Consider the following 20,720-nt stretch of genomic DNA (forward strand, 5'->3'; position numbering starts at 1 on the left):
ATGTACAATAGCTTTGAGTGTTGTCATTACAAATCCTTTCGTAATCAAAATTTGGATATCGATACTTTTATTCTTTTTATTGTTGCATATCGCCGCTGTCATGTGAAAAACACTTATCTCCATTTTTTTTATTTATTTTTATTTTTACATGAATGGTGTTTCCGCGTTACAGTCATCGCATTAATATGGAAATTAAAAAAGTTTCCAAAATTGGAGATAAGTGTTTCTCACAGGACAGCGATGATATTTTAAGCAGTTTAGATTGATTTTAAATCAATTTATAATTGATCATTACATCCCGATGTGCAACTGATGTACATGTTTGAATTAAATCCAAAGGATTATTTTTTTCAGTGATAGAGGCCAACTACAGCTGTCGGTAACACTGGTGGTGGCCATTCATTTTAAAGAGATGACGGGTAAATGAAAAGGGTGTTGTCCTTGTGATTAATGACATCTAGAATCCTCTGCCTGCTTTCTTGCTGGTGTTATCGGGTGCTTAACCCTTTGGCAACAACTCCTTTGTCTCCAGATCACAATCATACACCTCTGAGCTTTAACATAGCCAAGCTCCTCTCATCAATCATCTTTGATTTTTCTGCCAGCGATTCAGATAGTGTGGCAATGTGGAGTGTGAGTGTTGCTGCACCCTGCGTGCGCGTGTGTGTGTGTTGCACATTGAACAAGATGGAGAGAGCGCAGTCTATTAAGCATTTGACAATTGAAGACCTCCCACTCAAAAACAACCTGCTTAGATTGTCCTCCCTCTTCCAGCCCAAGGAAGCTGAGCAGGGTGGAAGCTGGCTTTTAAGGCGTGTCTCTGGGGGCGTTCTTTTACTTACTAATGAAGCTGTCTGTCACTCAGCCTGCTGACAGAAGGCCAGAATAACACACCCACCCGCATCCACCCCAAAATGCCACTCATTTGTCAATGGAAAAAGTAAGAGGAAATTGGATTCAGTCAAAGTCATTTATTAGAACATGCAAAGTGGCTTTCATCACTTAGCCCCTGTAATATTTGATGGTATAATGAAGACAAGCTTTGCTTTGTTCTCATTCCGGCATCCGCGTGCCTACGTTTATTTTCAACATTTCCATATTGCGCAATGGCGCCTTCATCACGTCATCGCTAGTGGACTAGTGTGCCAAAATACTACATCTCCTTTCTTTTAAAGAACTGAACTGTTGCAAATAATCACTGCTGCCAAACATCAAAGCAAGATTATGCAAATATATGCAATATATGTATTGTGGTTACGGGTGTAACTGTACGCTAAATCGCATTTCAGTTCGTTTTTTTTTAAACTTCGGTTCGGTATACAGTACAAAAGAAATGTTTTTTTTTTTTTTTTTTATATGTTTTGCGGAAAAAATGACAAGTAAATGGTACATTTTCAGAAAAAATAAGTAATAGCGAACCATTCAGGTGATTTTCTAAGAAATTACACCAGAATAAAAAATACACTAACAATAAAGATCTCTTAATTTTGTAAATTATTAAGACAATGAAATCTTTAAACACTCAGAAGCAATAGCCTATGACACACCTAAATATTCAAGTTAAACACAAGTTGTCATTACAGTACATATATACACACTTTTTGTGGTGGAAAAAAAATACATACGACAGCAACAATTATTGCTAACTATATTAAAACTATTTTTATAATGAAGAATACAGTAACTTTAAAACGTTTTTATGAAATTGTATGCACGTTTTAGGCATTGAAATCTTTTCATGTTCAACAGCATATTGTAACAAATTGGGTTAGCTGTGCTGTGGTCGGATTTGTGTGTTGCTGAGTTGTGATGTTTCCGAGGTTCATGAATGCACCATACGGCAAGCGAGTGGGGCAGCGGAGAAAGAAGAGCGCGAGCAGTTGTACTTGGATTCATAAAAACTTGATTATTAAACTACGTCTGACGGGCGTGTTCCTGGAAGAGGCTACGATATGATAAATCTCGCTGTTTAAGTTGAACGTTTTTGCTCCCTTGTCTAAGAAACATTCACAGTCGGGTGATGCCGTGCATGCTAGACGTGCTACAGTATCTGCAACAGATCCGCCAATCTCATGTACCAATGTCGGCACACAATTTTGGGACTCCTCCACGTACCTTTCCCCATCTGCGATTTTAACAGGAAAGCCAGAATGTTTCCAAACAGGAGACCGCAGTGGACACGGGGACCTTCGAGCTCTGGCTCTTTTCTGGCCACCACTCTCGTCTCCCGCACGCAACAGTCAGCGTCCGTGCGTAAGGTCGCGCTATTAAGTGGACCGAACCGAACGCAAGTGGACCGAACCGAACATGCCATACCGAAACGTATTCATGCGAACAGATCTGTGGCATTTACCTTGTGGTTCCAGTATGCTGAAATAGAAGGTGGACATTTCTTGTGTGACTCAGGCCATCTTGAAATGATGACTGACCTCAACTTTGAGAGTTGCCCATCTCGGTCTGTGGCAGTTCTGATTTCTGTCATTTTCTTGTCGCTTACTGGTGCATTGCTTACAACGGTGTGTATTTGTAAATCCATACCTTCACTTAGTGAACTCTCATCGCATTCGATCGGCTTCCGAGAAAGTGTATCTGCAACTGGTACCTGTTTCCCAGGGTTGTGTGTGAACACGATGTCGTATCGCTGAAGTTGCAGGATCATGCGTTGGAGTTGTGGGTGTATGCGACTGGTTTCTCTTCCTGGAGTAAAACGGCTCCCAACCCGCATTTGGATGCATCAACTTGCAGCTTTACCTTTTTCGTGTGGTCGAAGTAGGTAAGTACAGGGCCTGGATACTGCGTCAGAAGATCTTTCAGATGTTGAAAGGCTGTGTCGTGATTTGAGTTCCATGCAAACTCGTTGCTCTCTTTCAACAGCTGTCTGAGGGAGACTGTTGCTTCTGACAGTCTCGGGGCAAATCTGGAGAGGTAAGTGACCATGCCCAATATGGTCTCCAGTTCGGCTTTGTTGCGTGGGGGAGCCATTTCTTTGATGGCCTTAATCTTGCTGGGGTCAGGCCGGATGCCTTCCCGTGTCAGCTTGTGACCGAAATAGCTCACCTCTGTCACACAGATGATGCTTTTGTCCGCATTCAGCTTTATTCCTCTCTCTCTTGTTCTTTCCAATACGGCGCGCAGGTTTGCGTCATGCTCCTCCTTGGTGCGACCGTACACCAGGATATCGTCTACAATGGCTGCGACGCCTTGGAGCCCCTCATATGCTTCATCAACCCTCCTTTAGAACTCGTCCTGTGCAGATATGATTCCGAAGGGAAGTCGTTTGAATCTGTATCTGCCGAAAATTGTGTTGAAAGTAGTGAGCATGGATGATTCATGGCTTGGTTTAATGGTCCAATAGCCGGATCTGGCGTCCAGCACGCTAAAATATTGTGCTCCAGCGAGTCTCTGTGTGATATCATCCAGAGTCGGAAGTGGATAGTGTGGTCTTTGAGTGGCTTTGTTGAGGGGGCGAGGATCGAGGCACACCCTGAGTCTTCCAGTTTTTTCTACTGCCCCTAACGCATTCACCCACTTGGTTGGTTCTGTCACCTTTCGAATGATGTAATTTTTTTCCATTTCATCCAATTCATGTTTGAGCCTTCCACAAAGAGCTTATGGGATGCGTCGAGGTGGACACACTACTGGTGTGGCTGAAGGTTTGAGGTGGAGGACATATTCACCAGGAAACAGCCCAATTCCTTTGAACACATCTGCAAACTCTTCGGTGATGCTTGTGCTTGTTTCTGGCTGTGATTTAATTATGTGCACCAGCTTAACTATGTTTAAATCTAGACATGCTCTCTTGCCTAAAACAGCAGGTGCATTTTTAACATCAACGATGTCAAAGTCTAACATTATATTTTTTTCTTTGCATCTAGATGTTAGCCTGCAAGCTCCTTTGACTTCAAGTCTCTGTCCTCCGTATCCTGATATCTGACTGTCTGGTGAACCTATCACCACATCTCCGAATATGCTGTGAAATATGTCTGCTGGTATTACATTGTCCTGGGCACCTGTGTCAACTTTGAACTTCAATTTGTGCTTGGTTTTGCCTATTTCCACCTCTGCAAATGCCTGTTCTTTTGCTGTGTTTGCATAAATTTTTTTATACTGTCAATAAATAAGTCAGGCGGCAATTCTTCAGTGTAGTCGGACAGTGTGCACTTTTTTAGACTTAAAACTCGTCTGTTTTTGTTGTGTATTTGTCCTACACACACTAGCAAAATGGTAAAATTTCTTGCATTTATAGTATTGTCGTCCTTTTGCTGGACAGTCCTCTGTGCTGCTGTGTTCTCGTCCGCATTTACCACACTCTTTGCCAGCTCCACCGTCTGCTGCATTGGCCATTTTGCGTCCATGGCGCCTCTGTTCTGCTTTATTTGTGCGTCTGTTCACTACGTGCACGGACTGGCTAGCCGGGTTTGTAGCAGGGGAAATCATCATTTTAAGAGAGAGACGACGTCACTCCCGACGTTGTGTTTCGCGGAAGCAAATGTGGTCCAGCGTGTCGGGGCATTTATACAGTGAAGTGATTAGGTAGGAGGTAGAAATACAGTACAGTATTTGGGTGAAATGATGAGGAGAGGCATTTCTCATCACAAGGCGACGCTTTAATATCTAATTTTATGGAGACAACACTAACAATAACGTCACGTCATAACCGTGCGTAAAAAATGAATCAATCTGAGACGTGGCTGAATTACTACGATCGCCATAAATGTCCACTTCAAGTGGGATTAAATATAAATTCAATACTGTTACTCAAAACAACTTTGCAGATTCGATTTCCTGCTGCCAGCAGTTTCACTCTGCTTGCGCGGAGCACATTTTGGGCTTCGGGTGATGTCAATGTTGGATATATGCGACCTGGCCGTTCAGGATACGTATCCAATCTAGGACCACATGTGAAAGCGACCCAGGTCGTATTTGTAAAAAATGAATTAAGCCATTCAGACTGTCATAAAAATCTGATATAGGTTGCATATGGGCAAAAAAAATCCGATCTGGGTCTCATTTGCCTGCGGTTTGAACCTAGGCTCTGTGATTCACTGTCATCTTTTAATTTTTAAAGCCTTATATTTTTATGCCTTTTAAGCCCTTTATTACTGACCTTTTGGAAACACCAGTCAGCCTGAAACTTTTCAATTGTGATTGAATTGTTTATGTACAGTAGTTGCTTGTGTAGGTTCATTACTACCATAATTTAAAAACTACTCACTAGAATTTTATTATGCTCCTTTGAGGGGCATTGCAGAAGCTTAGAAAACCATTGAATTTATTTATTTATTTTTTATTTAGTTTTGAATTTATTTATTAACTCATTCAGTATCAGGCATTTTCAGACCTTCACTTACCCTAACGTTTGAAAAAAATGTAAAAAAATGTGAATAAGTTCCTGGAATTGGATGGCTGGACTGTGAAAATTTTGGGACTTTGGGATTGAATGAGTTAATCATAATGGAAACACTCTCAACCACAGAAGGTGGAGGATATGACCTATAGGGCACGGGCGTGCTGCCTCGGCAGTGGTCTGCACCTCACTGAGTGCCCCACGTCATACAGTATTTCTCGACTCCCCTAAATGTACCATTTTCATGATGCACTAGTGAAACCTTTTGTCATAAATATTCTGTTGATATTGTTTTAAGATGACAAAATGCTCATTCTTCCCTCAAAAGACAATCACACTGCAACCAGGATGTATGAACCAGTAGCTTCCCAGTGAGCCTTTGATGGCTCTAATGTGCTATCAACAGTGAAATCTGAATTAGGAACACCGGTCACTGGTGCTTTTTGAGGGATCCAGCAGGTTTATGTCTGCATGGGTGCCCTGGCCTTATATGAAACATTGTCTGGGATGAAACATCGCTGTCTTGTATGCCAGTAAAGTGAAGGATGTTCTTGTTCATTTCATGGGCAAAACATTTGACTTCCGCTTGATAGTCCAATATTCAAAATGTAAAAGACGTTAAGAACTAAGCTTTCCAGTGACCATCCTTGCATGATCTAATGCAAACGTTTCAGGAATGACACACAAACAATTCCCACATTATTATTTTATTCCTTCCCAGACTGAAAGAGTAGACAGTCTGGTGGGAGACCAACTGTCCTTTCATCAGACTTCCAGTGGGGTTAAAAGTTCAGCCTACCGCTCTCAGATATGCTCAAAGCCCAGATTGGCACTCCTCAATTATAAATAAATAAAGAAAATCAGAGTGAAGTAAAATGCCCCCGACAGCACATAACAGTTTAATGAGTTGTTTCTATGTTGTTTTATCTACTATGCTATCAAACCAAATTGATTTTGTCTTATTGAATCAGGTAACAATAATGAAACATTGTCTTGACACAATAAATAATTCATCAATAATTCAGCTTGTTGGTTTAAGCATCGTTGGGTTTTTTTCATCACAAACTACCTAAACGAGTTCCACTACAAATGGAGACGTGTAGTGCTAGTGCATTCAGCATTGTTCATTACTACTACTACTAATAATCTGCAAATCTTGATAATTTATTTTTAATCACTGTAATTAGAATGGGCATTTTTCATGCCATACGGCAAACACTAGGAAAAGGAAGTAGGTCAGAATGTATTAATGTGGACAGTTTAGTGCAGCTCTGTCATGACTCCAGGCTAACTTTTTACTCGGAGCTTAGTGGCCTCTAACGTAAAAATGTGAGTGTGCACATCGTAAATGTATCGCAAAGCAAATATTCACATTTTCATTCATTTTCACCATACAGTGGTACCTCTACTTACAAAATTAATTGGTTCTGGAAGAAATTTCTTAAGTAGAAAATTTTGTAAGTAGAGACGTGTTTTCCATGTAAATGCCCGAATACGTTCCAAACCCCCAATATTCAGACATAAATGTTTTATAAAGCTTGAAAATACATCATAGCTCGGTGGAAATGATGTGCACTAAGTGCACAATTTTATTAATTTGATTTATATGGACACATTTATTTGCATTATGCGACAGAGACAACTTGGAGAGTTGTGTGTATGTGGGGGGGGGGGGGGGGGTTGACTTATACTCCAGTGAGACTCATATGTGTTTTTTTCTTCTGTATTATGCATTTTATGGCTGGTGCGACTTGCACTGTCTCAAATTTAGGGGCAGCTTCGAGCCCTGTTTATACTGTGGTAGTTCATTCTTATTTCCATTCATCCAATTTCTATACAATATACCGGGGGTGTCAAACCCATTTTTGTCACCAGCCACATTGTATTCATGATTTCCCTCAGGGCGTGTTACGGCTATGAAACCATCTAAATGTTCAATTAAATCATATTACATTTACAAAACAAATGGTTGGATAACTAATTTGAAATCAGGAGTAAAAAAATAATTGGCACTTTTGTCAAATTTGATTACAGGTACTTGAAAAAGGGGTTTGGTAAACCCCGCAAAATACATTATCTCACCATTATTAAAAGTAAAGACATTTAGGGGCGGCAGTAGCTCATTGTGTAAGGATTTGGGCTTTGGAGTTGGAAGACGTGGGGTCAAGGCCTACTATGGACAAAAACTGTATGTACTGGTATGTAGTAAAAAAAAAAAAATAGGTAACTACTTGTTGGAGAGATACTTTAATGTGCTAGCTACTGGTGCCCTTAAGCAAGGCATCATCCCCACCACTCCAGCCAAGTGGTGGACCACTCTTTGACTTCTTTTGCTCTGTGTGGTGTGCAACACAAAATATACATAAGAATATGAGTTGAATTTCCTCTTGTGGGACACCAATGTGTGGTTCGCGGCCCAGTACTGGTCACCACAGACCTTTACATACCCCCCAGCCCGTCCCCATCACATGACCCACGTGGTCCCGGTCCGTCCCTCGTCTGCGACAGACAATCATGTCAAGAACATCATTTTCACGTCACACGCAGGCGCCGCACAAGCAGACACGCCGCCAAATAAAAAAATTATTACAAAAAAATAACAGACACACACGAACAGCGTGGTGATCTGTGACATCAAAACAATTTGGGGCACATGTCATTGCATCTGCGGCACCTAAAGGTAACACTGTTTTATTGATTGAATTTTTCTTTATTTCTGCATGTGATGTGGTACCGTTAAAGTCCGTTCTCGAAACAATTTGGCTGACTCAAACCGACCGTGCGGGCCTGAAATATAGATGAGAACTCACAGACAGATTAAAGCTCTGATGAATGCCCACCTCTGGACATTTCATTAAGGAGAGCACACCAGGTGTCTTTGAGTCCATTCTCTTTCATAACAAGTATGAACCTGAACAAGTTTGGATCTTTTATGATTTTGTTTGTGTGTTTTGGTGTGGCAGTTTTGTACTGATAGTCATCAATCGAGGCAACAGAGAACCCATGCCTGGTTAAACATCGAGAAAATGCTTGGTATCTTGATAGACGCTTAAGATAGCACCCGTGGTGAACAGAGGCAGAGAAGGGTCAAGGATTTAGTGAGGGCAGAACTATAGACGGATGAAGGACTGGTTCCACTTAACATGTTAAGTTAAAGGTTTGCTAGGGGCCATGTGCTCTCAAACCTGTACATGACTAAAACAAAAATCATGGCCTCAAATTGTCCTCTAGTAAGTTTCTGTGGCTATAGATGCAAGATTCGTTGAGCTCTTTCAAGAGCCCCCGAGACTGCTTTTCATAACTATAGAATTGATTTAAGCTCGGCAGAAAGCAGACCCTGCCATATTAGCAATAATGCTCTGGTTCTGTGTCACTTGCCTTGTGGCTGGATATGGGACCTTTTTTCATTGTAGCGCCTGGAATTCAATAAAGCAGCAGAAAACCAGGCTCGATGTTTCCCAGAGCCCAACCATAAAATTATCTGACCGAATAACGTTGTAAAAACAAGTTAAGTAGCATCCTTGCCTTTGGGGACACGTGTATTGGTTGACCGCAGACAGTGTGACAAGCTGATTAAAATGCCCACAGACCAGGAAAGCGAAACGTCCACTCTGCATTTGCTCAACCCAGTCTGGTTGTCACGACAACGGAGGGTGACAAAGGGCTCCCTCAGACGATTGAGTGCAGTGAAAGGAGAGGTGGGCGCGTGTGTGTGTGCGTGCATGTGAGATGGAGAGAGAGTGAGAGAGTGACATGGAGCGATGTTAGCTGTACAAGCGGTAGGTGGTAATGTATGCAGACCATGCACAAACAAATGAGTAGGAAAGCACGCCTTCTTAGAATTATGCGACACAATGACCCCGCCATCGTGTCCTCGATGACGTCATACTTTATCTGAGCATATGGCCAAACTTTTGGAGCTTTCTTTGTTTAGAGCAACGGAATACAAAGGGTTTCCACGCTTCTGCTACATCAAGGTTTGTGCACTCATTTCTGTTACCGCACCAAAGTCCCCTCACTGGTTGTTAACACGTATTCAGCAGTCGTCTTAGCTTTAAGACACCCTCCCCTGTACCCCCAATATAGTAGAGATCATGCCAGTAGTTTGATTTGCAAAGCAGCACTAACTGCTGCGAATAGAATGAACGACATGGCAAGCCTTCAAAACAACCCCATCCATTAAGCATGTTCTAAACCAGGACCATTTGGCTCTCAAAGCTGTCCACTTGTCCAATAAAAAAAGTTAAAGTTAGGTCTCAGCTGCTGTTGTCAATCTGCCCCAAGCGTCCCCCTTGTTGCCCTTACATTAATCACATCCGTCTTTCAGGTTGGAGTATGTTCACCTGACAGCTTGCGGAAACCGAAAAAGTGATAATGTATTTCTATGGCAACGTGTAGTTATCTATTTCCTTGCCTCATAAGGGCTCATAATGTCTTGATCCTTTCTCAGTTAAGTGCTTTCTGCCTGCCATCCCTCTCATCAACATTTTGCTTGAGTGGTCCATCTCCTATTTACCAGGGAAAAGGAATACAGTAATAACAATAGACAATAGAACCAATAGAAAGAGATTTCAGGTTCAAGAAGTGAATACACTGCATTGGTATGTATGTATGAGTATCGTTTGTTCTCTAACCAAGCTCATAACTCAAATTTCTAGCAAAAAAAAAAATCCCCATTGAAATGAACTAAATGCCATTAATCCACCCCCCCAAAAAACAAGAAAAATATCAGTTGTAAAATATAATTCGAAGAACATAATTTGAAAACCATGTAAAAGTATCATAGAATAAAATGATACCACAAAATAATGTTTATTTTTAAATATGTTAGACATGTTTGAAGATAATTGCTGAAAATGTGAAAAGACTGAAAACAATGTACCTGTAGTACTGAATAGTAGAGACATCGGGCCCTGTTTTGGTAGACTGGCGCTCAGCGTGAAAACGGGTGTAACTCCGTGTAGCGTGTTTGGGGAGGTGTTGCACCTGTTTGGGTGTGCTTCAGTACCAAGCAGCTAGGCTTAACACCTGCTTTTCCCTAGGAGGGTGTCTTGGGTGAAAGGATCCTGCTATAAATCGGCTTCAGTTAGTGTGTGTGTTTGTGTGCACTTGAAAAAGTGTTTGTGTCTGAGCACTTATGTGGATTGGCGTGTCAGCTCGCTTTCCAAGGGAAGTGGCTTTTATACTGTGTCCGCTCGGGCCGACTTCTCGGCCAGAGACCAGTGAAAGGGACACTATTCCCTCCAGCGTCAGCACACAGAGAGCCCCTTCAGCCCACCGGAGGGGCGGAGAGAGAGACCCTTCTGTATCTACATGTGAACTGAGGACAGAGAGATGACCATTGACAGTGAAAGTGACGGAAATGGTGGCATGGCTACATTTGCCTTTCATAATGTTAGCAGTTTCACTCATCTAACCCCCCCTCACAAATGCAAAAAGGCACTTTGTTGTCCCCATATGAAGCTCTAAGTCGGAATGATAGTAAAATGAGATGAAGCTGCCGCTCTTGAGTGTTGTTGAACTGCTAGTTTATTGGAGTTTTTAAACGTGTTGAAAGCACCATGCTAGTTCCTTATGGATGAAACTGAAAACTGGTCATACACTATTGCAGCATTTCTCAACATTTATTGAGCCTACGCACATGTTCCACGTCGGAAAAAAATTCACAGCACACCACTTAGCAAAACGTTTCACAAAAAGTATTAACTGTTTAAAAAAAGTACAGATTAAAATTATCTCAGGATTTGCAGGTGAAAGATGAATTGGTAACAGGGAGGGGAGTACACAGTATGTTTTTCTTTAGGTTGTCTTTTAGACCAAAAAAAAAAAAAAAACCTGCCTGCACTGGCAGATCCACCATACCATCACAATGAACACACACGTGTGACCCATAGAAGCATTGACCGGCTTTCTAGCACACACCAAATAATTGTATGAATATTTGTTGAATTCCTGAATCAGACCACCTCAGCTGTGCATTCGCATAGGAGCAAAAATAACCTTGGGGTGCTGCTTCTACTCATCAACCAGGGCAGCTCCAGCCTTGCCAGTTTTCATAGCTCTCAGCTATATTTTAAATTTTGGGGAAGATCATGTCATGACAGGCTGAACCAGTGTGTCTGCAAATGTACAACAGATCCCAAAGAGACATGGAAAACCTCATCCTGCTTTTATCTTTTAAGTTAATACCGACTGTTTTTACAGCCTTATACTGTGTCTGTTTTGTATCTTCTCACTAAGTGCCTGCTTTTGCTGATCCCAACGACACATGTTGCTTGAATGTACCCTGTGAATTGGATGCACACATGCTACTGTACATGTGCAGAGTTTTGGGCCCAAACCCAACCCAAGCCACCAGAGCACAACAAACCATGGCTCCAGTCCCAAAGTTTCCCGCTGCACTGCTACTGCTGACCCCCACATATTTTATGGGGTCGTAGTCATTGAGTGGGCTGTCACGGCTCATTAGGGGCTTTAGTGATGAACTTGCACAGTAGAGTCTCTCACTCATTTATGAAAGTGAACAGAAGAATGGACATTAGAATTGGTTGGCGAAGAGATCACAGACAAACATGTGATTATAGAAGTCCATAGAAACATTTGCTGTAATTTACAAGCATACAGTAGCTAAGGTAGTACATGAACCAAACTAAATTAATCCATATCTCTACAATTACTGAACACCACAGAGAATACTAATGTTCCCATCATGAAACAATTGATAAACGTTGGTAATAATTGCTAGAGAGAAACGTCACACTCTCTAAGAGGCGCTTCCTGTTACTTTAGTTGTGACTTCAACTTTGAAGTCAATTGTAATGAGAAATCGTTTACTTTCCTACTCCTTAGGGCCATGATCCATCCTAGAATGACTTGGCGTGCTTCATCCAATAAAAAAAGCGGGAACACACACTAACACACGCACAACACACACACCCACTACACACACACACACACACAGACACAAATCCCAAGAGCAACATCCCAAACTAAAATTCCACTCCATCTTTTCACATAGCCCACAGCTCTAGTAGGCTTTCCCTCCATGTTCCTAGTAGTTCCACACCACAGACTCCTCACATGGTAGCTCACGAGGAACTATCAGAGCTGGTCGGCAAAAGGAAGTTCCCAGGGTGATGGGGTCATTTGTGAGCTATAAATAAATTGACCACTGTGTGTTTGCTGGTCAAAGAGCAGGTGAAGACGCCAGCATGGTGGGAACCTTTCCCATCCACATTCTGTTTCAGTGACTACTTAACGACACTGTATTCTAAATGAGAATATTTATTGGAAGCTTTAAAGCAAGAAATTTGCTTTTTCGGTTTTCATAATCTCAAAAGTGCTAAAGCCCTGTTGAAGATTCTGTAATGCACCGCTTCTCGTCCATACAGCATATTTAGCCAACAGTATTACAGAAGGAATGGGGGTTTATACTTATATTTATTCAGCTCATGAATAAGTTAAGATCCTGAGACATATGCACCCCCCCTAACCAGACATGCAGCGCAACACTTGCAGCTGCTCCTGGATGGCCTCCGGTCATGTACCCATCTAGACACTCTTTTATCTCCTTCCTTTTCGACCCTCCTCTGCTTTGTCCTTATTGTTGTCCCAGTGAGTAGGGAAGAGTTAGGTGAGATACTGAAGATAGGCACATGTCTCTTATCTTGCCAATCAAGTCGCATTGCAAAGTCATTGTATATAATGGTGTACAAATGAGATTTATGTGATACAAAATACTACTGTCATTGTTGCGTATCAATATATAAATAGCACTTGTTAGCAATGAACATTAATGTAAATGGTCCTTGTAATATCTGTCTGTTTAAAAGGTTGGGTAAAACTGTATTCATTCATTCCTTTGACCTTTTCTCTGAGAGGTCAGTGGAATGGCTGAGGAACCCACTTAATAATTAAAGAGATTTTAGTACAAATGGGAATGCTCTGTGTCTAACTAAGTACTCTCTCAGAGGTGTTGAGTGATGGCTCTTGAGATGGGAAATGAGTTGTTTTGAATCCTCAAAATAGGAACAATGCACATCGTCAAAACTGTGTGAGTAATCTGAAAGTAGATGACGTCTTTATCTCTTTAGGAAGGCTTAAGTCTCATTTGTCTCATTTTAATGTCTGAACCAGATGGTTAATTTTTTAAAAATGTATTTTTCATCTTGACAGGTGGCGGAAAAGAAATGGGATATGATTAGGCGGTGGGAGTCTTCGTCTTAACAAAGAACATAGATGGTAAGACATTTTCAAATGAAGACTGTTAACTAACAACTGCTAACAGATCTCCACCTGAATAAGTAAAGAAGTCTTAGCATAAACACAACAATTACTTAAAAAAATACGTGTGTAACCCTGCTGCTTTTCCCTCCTCAGAATATCTGCCATGCTACATGGGAAGACTCAGAACTCCTCCCTACTCTTGTTTTTCATCATCGTCTTCATCGTTGCCTTGGTCCATGGTCACTCTTACCCAAGTTTTTCCCGTGATGACACAGAATTCCAGCACCTGGTGCTCCATCCAGACCCATCCATAGGGAAAGTCTATGTGGGGGCCAGGGACCGCCTGTTTCAGCTGGATGGATTAGATGGACTTCGGTTGGAACAAGAGGAGAAAACTGGTCCTGTGAGTGACAGCAAAGACTGCATCCCTCCTGTCACAGAATCCAACTGTCCCCAGGCCAGGAAAACCAGTAACCACAACAAATTACTGCTGGTGGATCCGAAAGGATTGGAATTGATCACCTGCGGCAGTGTATACCAAGGGACCTGCCAAAAACGGAGCCTCACGTCAATCAGTGAGGTTCTTTTCTCCACCGAGAGGCCTATGGACACTCAGTACGTGGCAGCCAATGATCCGTTGGTTTCAACCGTGGGGCTTGTGGTGGGGCTTCGGGGTGGGGAAAGGTCTGTGATGTATGTGGGTAGGGGCTACACCGCCAGCCAGCCACCAATTTCCACCCGCCACCTTTCGTCAGAGCCGATTTTTTCCTATGAGGAGACGGCTAAACTCGCTGTAGCTGGCCGTCTCTCGGAGTATGACCACCATTTTGTGACCACATTCACACGGCGAACATATGTGTACTTCTTGTTTTATCGCCGAGACATAAAGTCGTCATCAAGGGAATATCAGACCTATGCGGCTAGGGTTTGCCTTGATGACACCGCTTACTATTCCTATGTGGAAGTTCCTCTTGTTTGTCAATCACCATCCTCTCCTTCAAGAGTTTACAACCTTCTCCAAGCAGCCCAGGTACATTTATTATTTCTCCTTCAAACGTGTTACCTTAGAAATGCATACTTGTTGCTTCGGCCTTCAGCTCAAGATTGTACTACTGCTACGGCACTGTTTGAATTTCTTGGATTTTTGTCCCTCTTCGCCATATTTGTAACAGGTTGGTCAAGGTACAGACAGGGAGGGTGAGGACTTGTTGGGAGTCTTCTCCACCCGTGTCAGCTCCACTAACCAAAATCCCTTGGATGGCTCAGCTTTGTGCATCTTCCCTTTGGAAACACTTGACAGACGCATTGACTCCATTCGAGACCTATGTTACACCCAAGACGGGATGCTGGAGGATGGAAGAGAGGTGGCCTACATAGAGTATGAGGTCAAGTCCAGCTGCGCCAACTTACTCAGGGTATGCACACAGTACATCGAAATTTCATAAAACACGATTCAAGTCTCTAATCCTGCTCTACTGAAAAATTCCACTCCAAACAGTTTCCTTGTCCTTGTATCGGCTTGTACACTAGCTAATAACTTGAGGCAGACAATCACCCACCATAAATAATTTCCTGCTGTTTACCTGAAGTAGATTGACTCAGTTGGTTTCAGTGGTCAGAGAAAGAGTAAACATCGTAAAAGGCCACCCAAGCAATAAAGTGTACTAGCATTAGTGGGATTAAATTGCATCATGGCATGCAGTGAAGTGATTTTTAGGCAAGTCTTGTAATTAGGCCACGGGACTAAAGCCCAGATGCCCCAGAAGTAGCTTTGGCAAGCTGCAAGACTCTAGTTCAGCCCCTCTGCTGTCCACAGATGCTTACATCTTGGCAGCCCTCAGAATCATTGAATGGGATCATTAGAGATCAGTAAACCGAGGCAACGTGGAATGAGTGGTGCAGCAATGTATTGAGCTCTAGCAAGGAGGAACAAGGTCACCAACATGAGGACAAAAGACGAGGGCTAGCAGAAACATGGCCACAGAAAAAACTGAAGAAATGTATAATTCGATGCTAAATGTAATTTCATGATAAAGGATAGATGATATTAAAATGTGTTATTTTCCACAAGTAAACATGAAGCAAAGTTGAAAACATTAGCCATTTCTTGCTTTTCCCTCAATTTGCATAGTTTTGAGACTTTACACACACTTTGCTCTTTGCTGTATTCCTGTCCCAATGACTGAAGAAAATTAAGTCTCTGGAACACCAACAGGAAGTCATGAGTGACCATAGATTAGATTAGAAGACATCCACAACAGGGTCTTCAGAACATGAATGTGTTTGGTGACAGTTGGAGATAAATTAAATTCCATCTAATGTTTTTCTTTAGTGAAGGACAAATCAGCTTGGCATACTCAACCATAGTCATATGTATGTTGTAGAACACCCTTCAAGCATATCCCTGTGGCTCCGATCACACCCCGAGTCCAATGGCGAGCAGAGTGCCGCTAGTAGCCAAGGCTGTGTGGCAAACCTTTTCTACCCACCTCACTGCTGTGGCTGTCAGTGTGAGGTACGACCACAGCATTGCTTTCCTGGGAGATTCCAAAGGGACGCTTCACAAGGTAGCTCATCACATTCACCACCCAGTACTTACCTACCTAAGGTTTGTGTGCATCCTCCTGTCAAATTTTTTCTTTTGAACTCAAACTGTTTCTTATGAGGTCATAGAATTATTGCAAGGATGTTTCCACTAAATATTTAAAATAGAAGTTGTATAAAGTGTTGGAATGCCCACGGCAGCATGTCCAGCTCCTTAGAATGTCTGTGCTTCACTTTTCAGAAAATGGAGCACACTTTTGCGCCTGTTAAAACATGAGTAACAAATTTCAGATATTGTATACACCTTGAAGATTCCAGTCATTCCGTCCTACACAGTACTCGAGCATACGCAGACAAGCATAGCTCCATAATCCTGTGTCCAGTCCATTTGGTTTTTATTACGTGCACTTTATTATGTGATTGTTGGCCACTTGTAAGTGATGCATTTTTGAGGTAATACTATAAGACAGAAATGTATTTTTCTTTATTTTGGAAGACTGTTGTCCAGAAATATTATTCCAAGTATAAGCCACCACTGCGTATTTTGTAACTGCCAACTCAGCGGCTGAGTATCACCACCTGTAGAGCACCATTGACATCCATCTGATAAGGACTCTTAAAACTGATGAATAAAGACAGGTTGAATTTGATAAAATCTTCATGAGTACTTCTAAACCACCAAACAATAAAGAGCAACTCTCACTGCCATTATGTGTTGAGTGCATCCTCGTAATGGGGATTCTGCTCACAGTGATCATGTGCCTCCGGATGGAGAAAAGGAAAAAAAATGTCTCCTAATCTCATAGACATGAGGTAATATGAGAGTTTGAAGGCTGGGGAATCACTTGAAACCAGAGGTGTCTTCCTGTGCTTATATTGGATTTTTCAGTGTGCTAATCACATTCATAGCCACTTCAGTGGTGATCCTGCACAAACTTAATTGGGTTTAGGTTTGAGATGCATGTTATGCAAGATGCTTTATTTTACTTTATTTATTTTAACATTTACTCTACTTTATTGTACATTACTTTTAATTTTTACACTTAAATGTTTTAGTGCGTTTCTGCCAATCAAATCACTGTTGTCTTATGTAAACCTCAAGTACACATAATGGCAATTTGAACTTTTTTTTTTTTTTTACACGCTGAGGTTCTATGGGCCTGATTTACTCACGGTTTGCATGTGCAAAAAGCCACGCATGTGATTGCGCACAGAACCTGATGTGGAATCTGATCTACTACCTGGACACAACCATTTCCTCTGCCATAAATGCTACATAGACATGCATTTCATTTAGCAAGTTTTGGGAGGATTACTGTATATGCAAATTGATTAATTATGTAATTTATCAAACCAGAGATGAATTGCGCAGTCTTATTTTGAGTCTTTAAACAGCATGTCAAGGTTTGGCACCGGGTCATGAAATGTTTTAGCCAGAGATGGTCACTTGGCCTTTTTTTGCCGGTCCGTCCTCTGTCCCCCGTCCGCGACCTGGGTGTCCTTCCGTCTTTGTCCCACCGTCCTTATTCATGAAAATAAACATCCTCCGACCCTGTCCGTCCTCGTCCTTTAAAAGCACTTCAATCCTTACCCTTGCCATGCTCGCTGATGCAGGGGCATTGATGACGTCTCACGCAGTGTCCCAATTTTGCAAATTTGTAACCTGTGCTCTCGAACCCTATGTGCACTTCGACTACACCGTAGGGTGCCAAGTGTAGGTATTGGGATTGGGCCTATGCCTGTGCAATGTTACTGCCGGGAACGCACGTGAAAAGTGTTGTGCAGGCAGTTAATCAAGGCGGCTCCGTGGTATCACAGAAGAGAACAGTGGTCTTGCTTTTTAAAAGAACCCAACCCAACACAAGACGTAAATTGATCCTTGACCTGGTTAGTGACAAATAGAGGGACGGTCGAAGACCCACTTCCGTCCTTGCTTAGTCCGTCCTTTTTAAAGACTTCTCGTCCTCCGTCCGTGCGAAATGGGCATCCATCCAAGACGTTTGAAGGAATGCCCATCTCTGGTTTTAGCCAATGTGGCTAAGCGGTATAAAAATCTCCTTGCTGCTACATTTGAGTGTAGTGAGCCACGAAAGCTTGTGAAAGTGTTTGATTACCCTTCTTTTTCACACACATTAAGCAAAAACATAGTGTCACACATTACACAGAACACATGACACAGAACACATGAAACATCACGAGCGCTACATGGCATATTCAATCAGTCTCTGAAAGTAGAACTATAATCTCTGACAGGGCTCAAAAACATTTTTGCAGTCCCTTCTTTAACAATTCATACTTCTACTTTCGTTGTGTCAAAACCAGGGGAAGTTGATGTGAAGGTTTGTGCCCATATTAAATACTTAGTCCACCGTGCCATCCTTCGTTTTTCTTTTTGTTTTCAACCCGGGAGGGGGTAATTCAAAGTATTTTACACAACTCCGGGGCAATATACGTAGTTGTTTCTTAGTGCACAAAACCGACACAATATTTGCATTTTCATCCAATCTAGGATTGCAAAATCAATGCTAACTTGCTAAAGCCTTGTAGCATGCCACCGCCGGCAGATGTAAACAATAATCATTGGTTTGAATGTGATTATAAAGTAATCAATTGTGTGCGTCACTTGTCGCATGGAGGATTGGGAGATGACAGTACAATTTGCATACGGAAACTTCTTTTTTTTTTTTTTTTGCTTGCATGGTTGCATATGGACATTTGTTTCGTAGCCAGGTTCCCCCAGTGCAATTTTGATAGAAATTATCCGCTTACCAAAGTGGCGAGCGTGGGAAATATTTACTTTGCCACTCCTCAAATCACCTCATCATTGCCGCGGTGGCGAACAGGGAGCGCGCACCCTGCATGTCTGAAAGGCAGATACACATCAGCACGCAAAGCGTTTCCAGTTTATCACAGTAAAAATGAGGCTCTTTAAGAACTTTTCTGCTCCTTTCAACTCTGCGTTACTGTGCGTCTGGGTCAGTGCAAAAACTGACAGTTAGTGCTGGCCTGTCCGTGAGCAGTATTACGGGTGTGCTGTCCCAAGTTTTAAATTCATTATTACAGAGAATGGGTACATTCTCGTACATCCAATTCACACTCATGCGGGGAGAGTTAACTAAAACTAAACATGTCTTTTTTGCGGTTGCTGTCTTCCCAAAATTGTCAGAGCAATCAATGAAGTTATTGTAACTCCATATTAGTTATGTCATATTTTTAGAATACGTTTATTTGCCTCTTCAAATAACACTTTCAATACTATCACTCCAAACTCATTTTGCATTTGCAGTGCTCTCCCAATTTTTACATAGTGAAAAACATTAATACTACCTAAAGTGCAAAACTCTTTTAATAATGCAGTCTCCACCACATTTTGTGCCTGTTACTAACAGCGCATGTAGTCTATTCGCATGACTGAATATGCAATTTTGCACCAGCTATTTGACTTGGGAAAATCAGGCCCTGTGTGTTCTTCTTGTACTTTACTTACTTGTACTTTTGCGGTGTGGCTCAACAACCAATTAAAACATCTCAACTGTTAGTCAATGCACTGCCACAATAGAAACACTGTACCTCATAATAAGTGTCTTTGTCACTGTGAGATTGATGTTCTATCCACTATCTACTATGTGCATTATATGAAGTGTTTGCATTACTCTGATGGTCTTTCTCAGGTATATCTTGGCCAAGATAGCCAAGTGGAGGTGTATGCCAATGTGACTATCCAGCCCAACTCCCCCATTAACCGTGACCTCTTACTGGACCAGAAAGGTGCACACATCTACGTCATGACCAAAGCTTCTGTAAGTCATGTAAAAGGGTAGATACACATATTGTTCAGCAAATCGTCTTTCACATCTTTCCTGTTACCTTTCATCAAGGAGGTATGGATAAGTCTATCGTTTTTAGCTTGTGAGCCTGACTTTCTACCCTGCCATGACACATCTCATCATCACACGTTTGCAACATGAGCATAAACAAATTGGAATTCTTTTACTTGCGCCATGTATTGTAAATCTAGCTCAATTTTCACCTGGATCTGGTTAATATTTGGCTGTAAATTCATTTTGTATGCATTTTTTTCCCTTGGATTCAGAGGACATTGATTTTGCAGGTGACAAATTCTTGGCTCTCTTGCAGTGCTCTTGTTTGAAATAGTTTAACAGCTGTAGCCTTTGCAGGGTGGCGGCCTGTCCATTCAAGCGCACACCCTGATGTCTCCATGCACAAGACTGAACATAGGCCGTCACTTGTTGATTTCTTTTTTTTTTTTTTTTTTTTGGCACAGTTTTCCTCGCTTTGATACTTCCGCAAGCTGTGCCTCCCGTACAAAAAATAAATGGCACAAAGGATTACAAGGCAAAGAGCATAATAGCAAAATGAGAGCAGCTGGCAGTCGAGGCCAAAGGGCATCTACCTTCTGTATTGGACACAACAGTCAGCAGGAGGCGTGGGGTCAGACATGACAATAGTATTGATCAGAGAAAGTGGGCTCATTTGTGAAGGCACACTCCCTACAGAGTGTCTGTGTGGGAAGCTATGGGATGCAGATGCGTGGGAAACTGCTGCTCATGAGTTGGTTTATCTGACTTTACGTCAAAAGGAT

The 20,720-nt window shown here is 41.9% G+C and overlaps 1 protein-coding gene across 1 annotated transcript in view; it reads left to right on the top strand.

Moving 5' to 3' along the window:
• LOC147152675 (plexin-B1-like) overlaps positions 1 to 20,720 on the top strand; it is a 69,759-nt gene that overhangs the window by 20,534 nt on the left and 28,505 nt on the right. Inside the window, exons 2-6 of the mRNA XM_086050633.1 lie at positions 13,523 to 13,588; positions 13,727 to 14,603; positions 14,746 to 14,988; positions 15,958 to 16,140; positions 19,789 to 19,917. Of these exons, the coding sequence (XP_085906759.1) occupies positions 13,737 to 14,603; positions 14,746 to 14,988; positions 15,958 to 16,140; positions 19,789 to 19,917 (1,422 nt within the window). The 5' untranslated portion in view covers positions 13,523 to 13,588; positions 13,727 to 13,736. The remainder of the gene's footprint in view (positions 1 to 13,522; positions 13,589 to 13,726; positions 14,604 to 14,745; positions 14,989 to 15,957; positions 16,141 to 19,788; positions 19,918 to 20,720) is intronic.

Source organism: Filicampus tigris, chromosome 1 (genome assembly GCF_054856515.1).
Source record: "Filicampus tigris isolate MCC_2025a chromosome 1, RoL_Ftig_1.0, whole genome shotgun sequence".
NCBI classification, from domain to species: Eukaryota; Metazoa; Chordata; class Actinopteri; order Syngnathiformes; family Syngnathidae; genus Filicampus; species Filicampus tigris.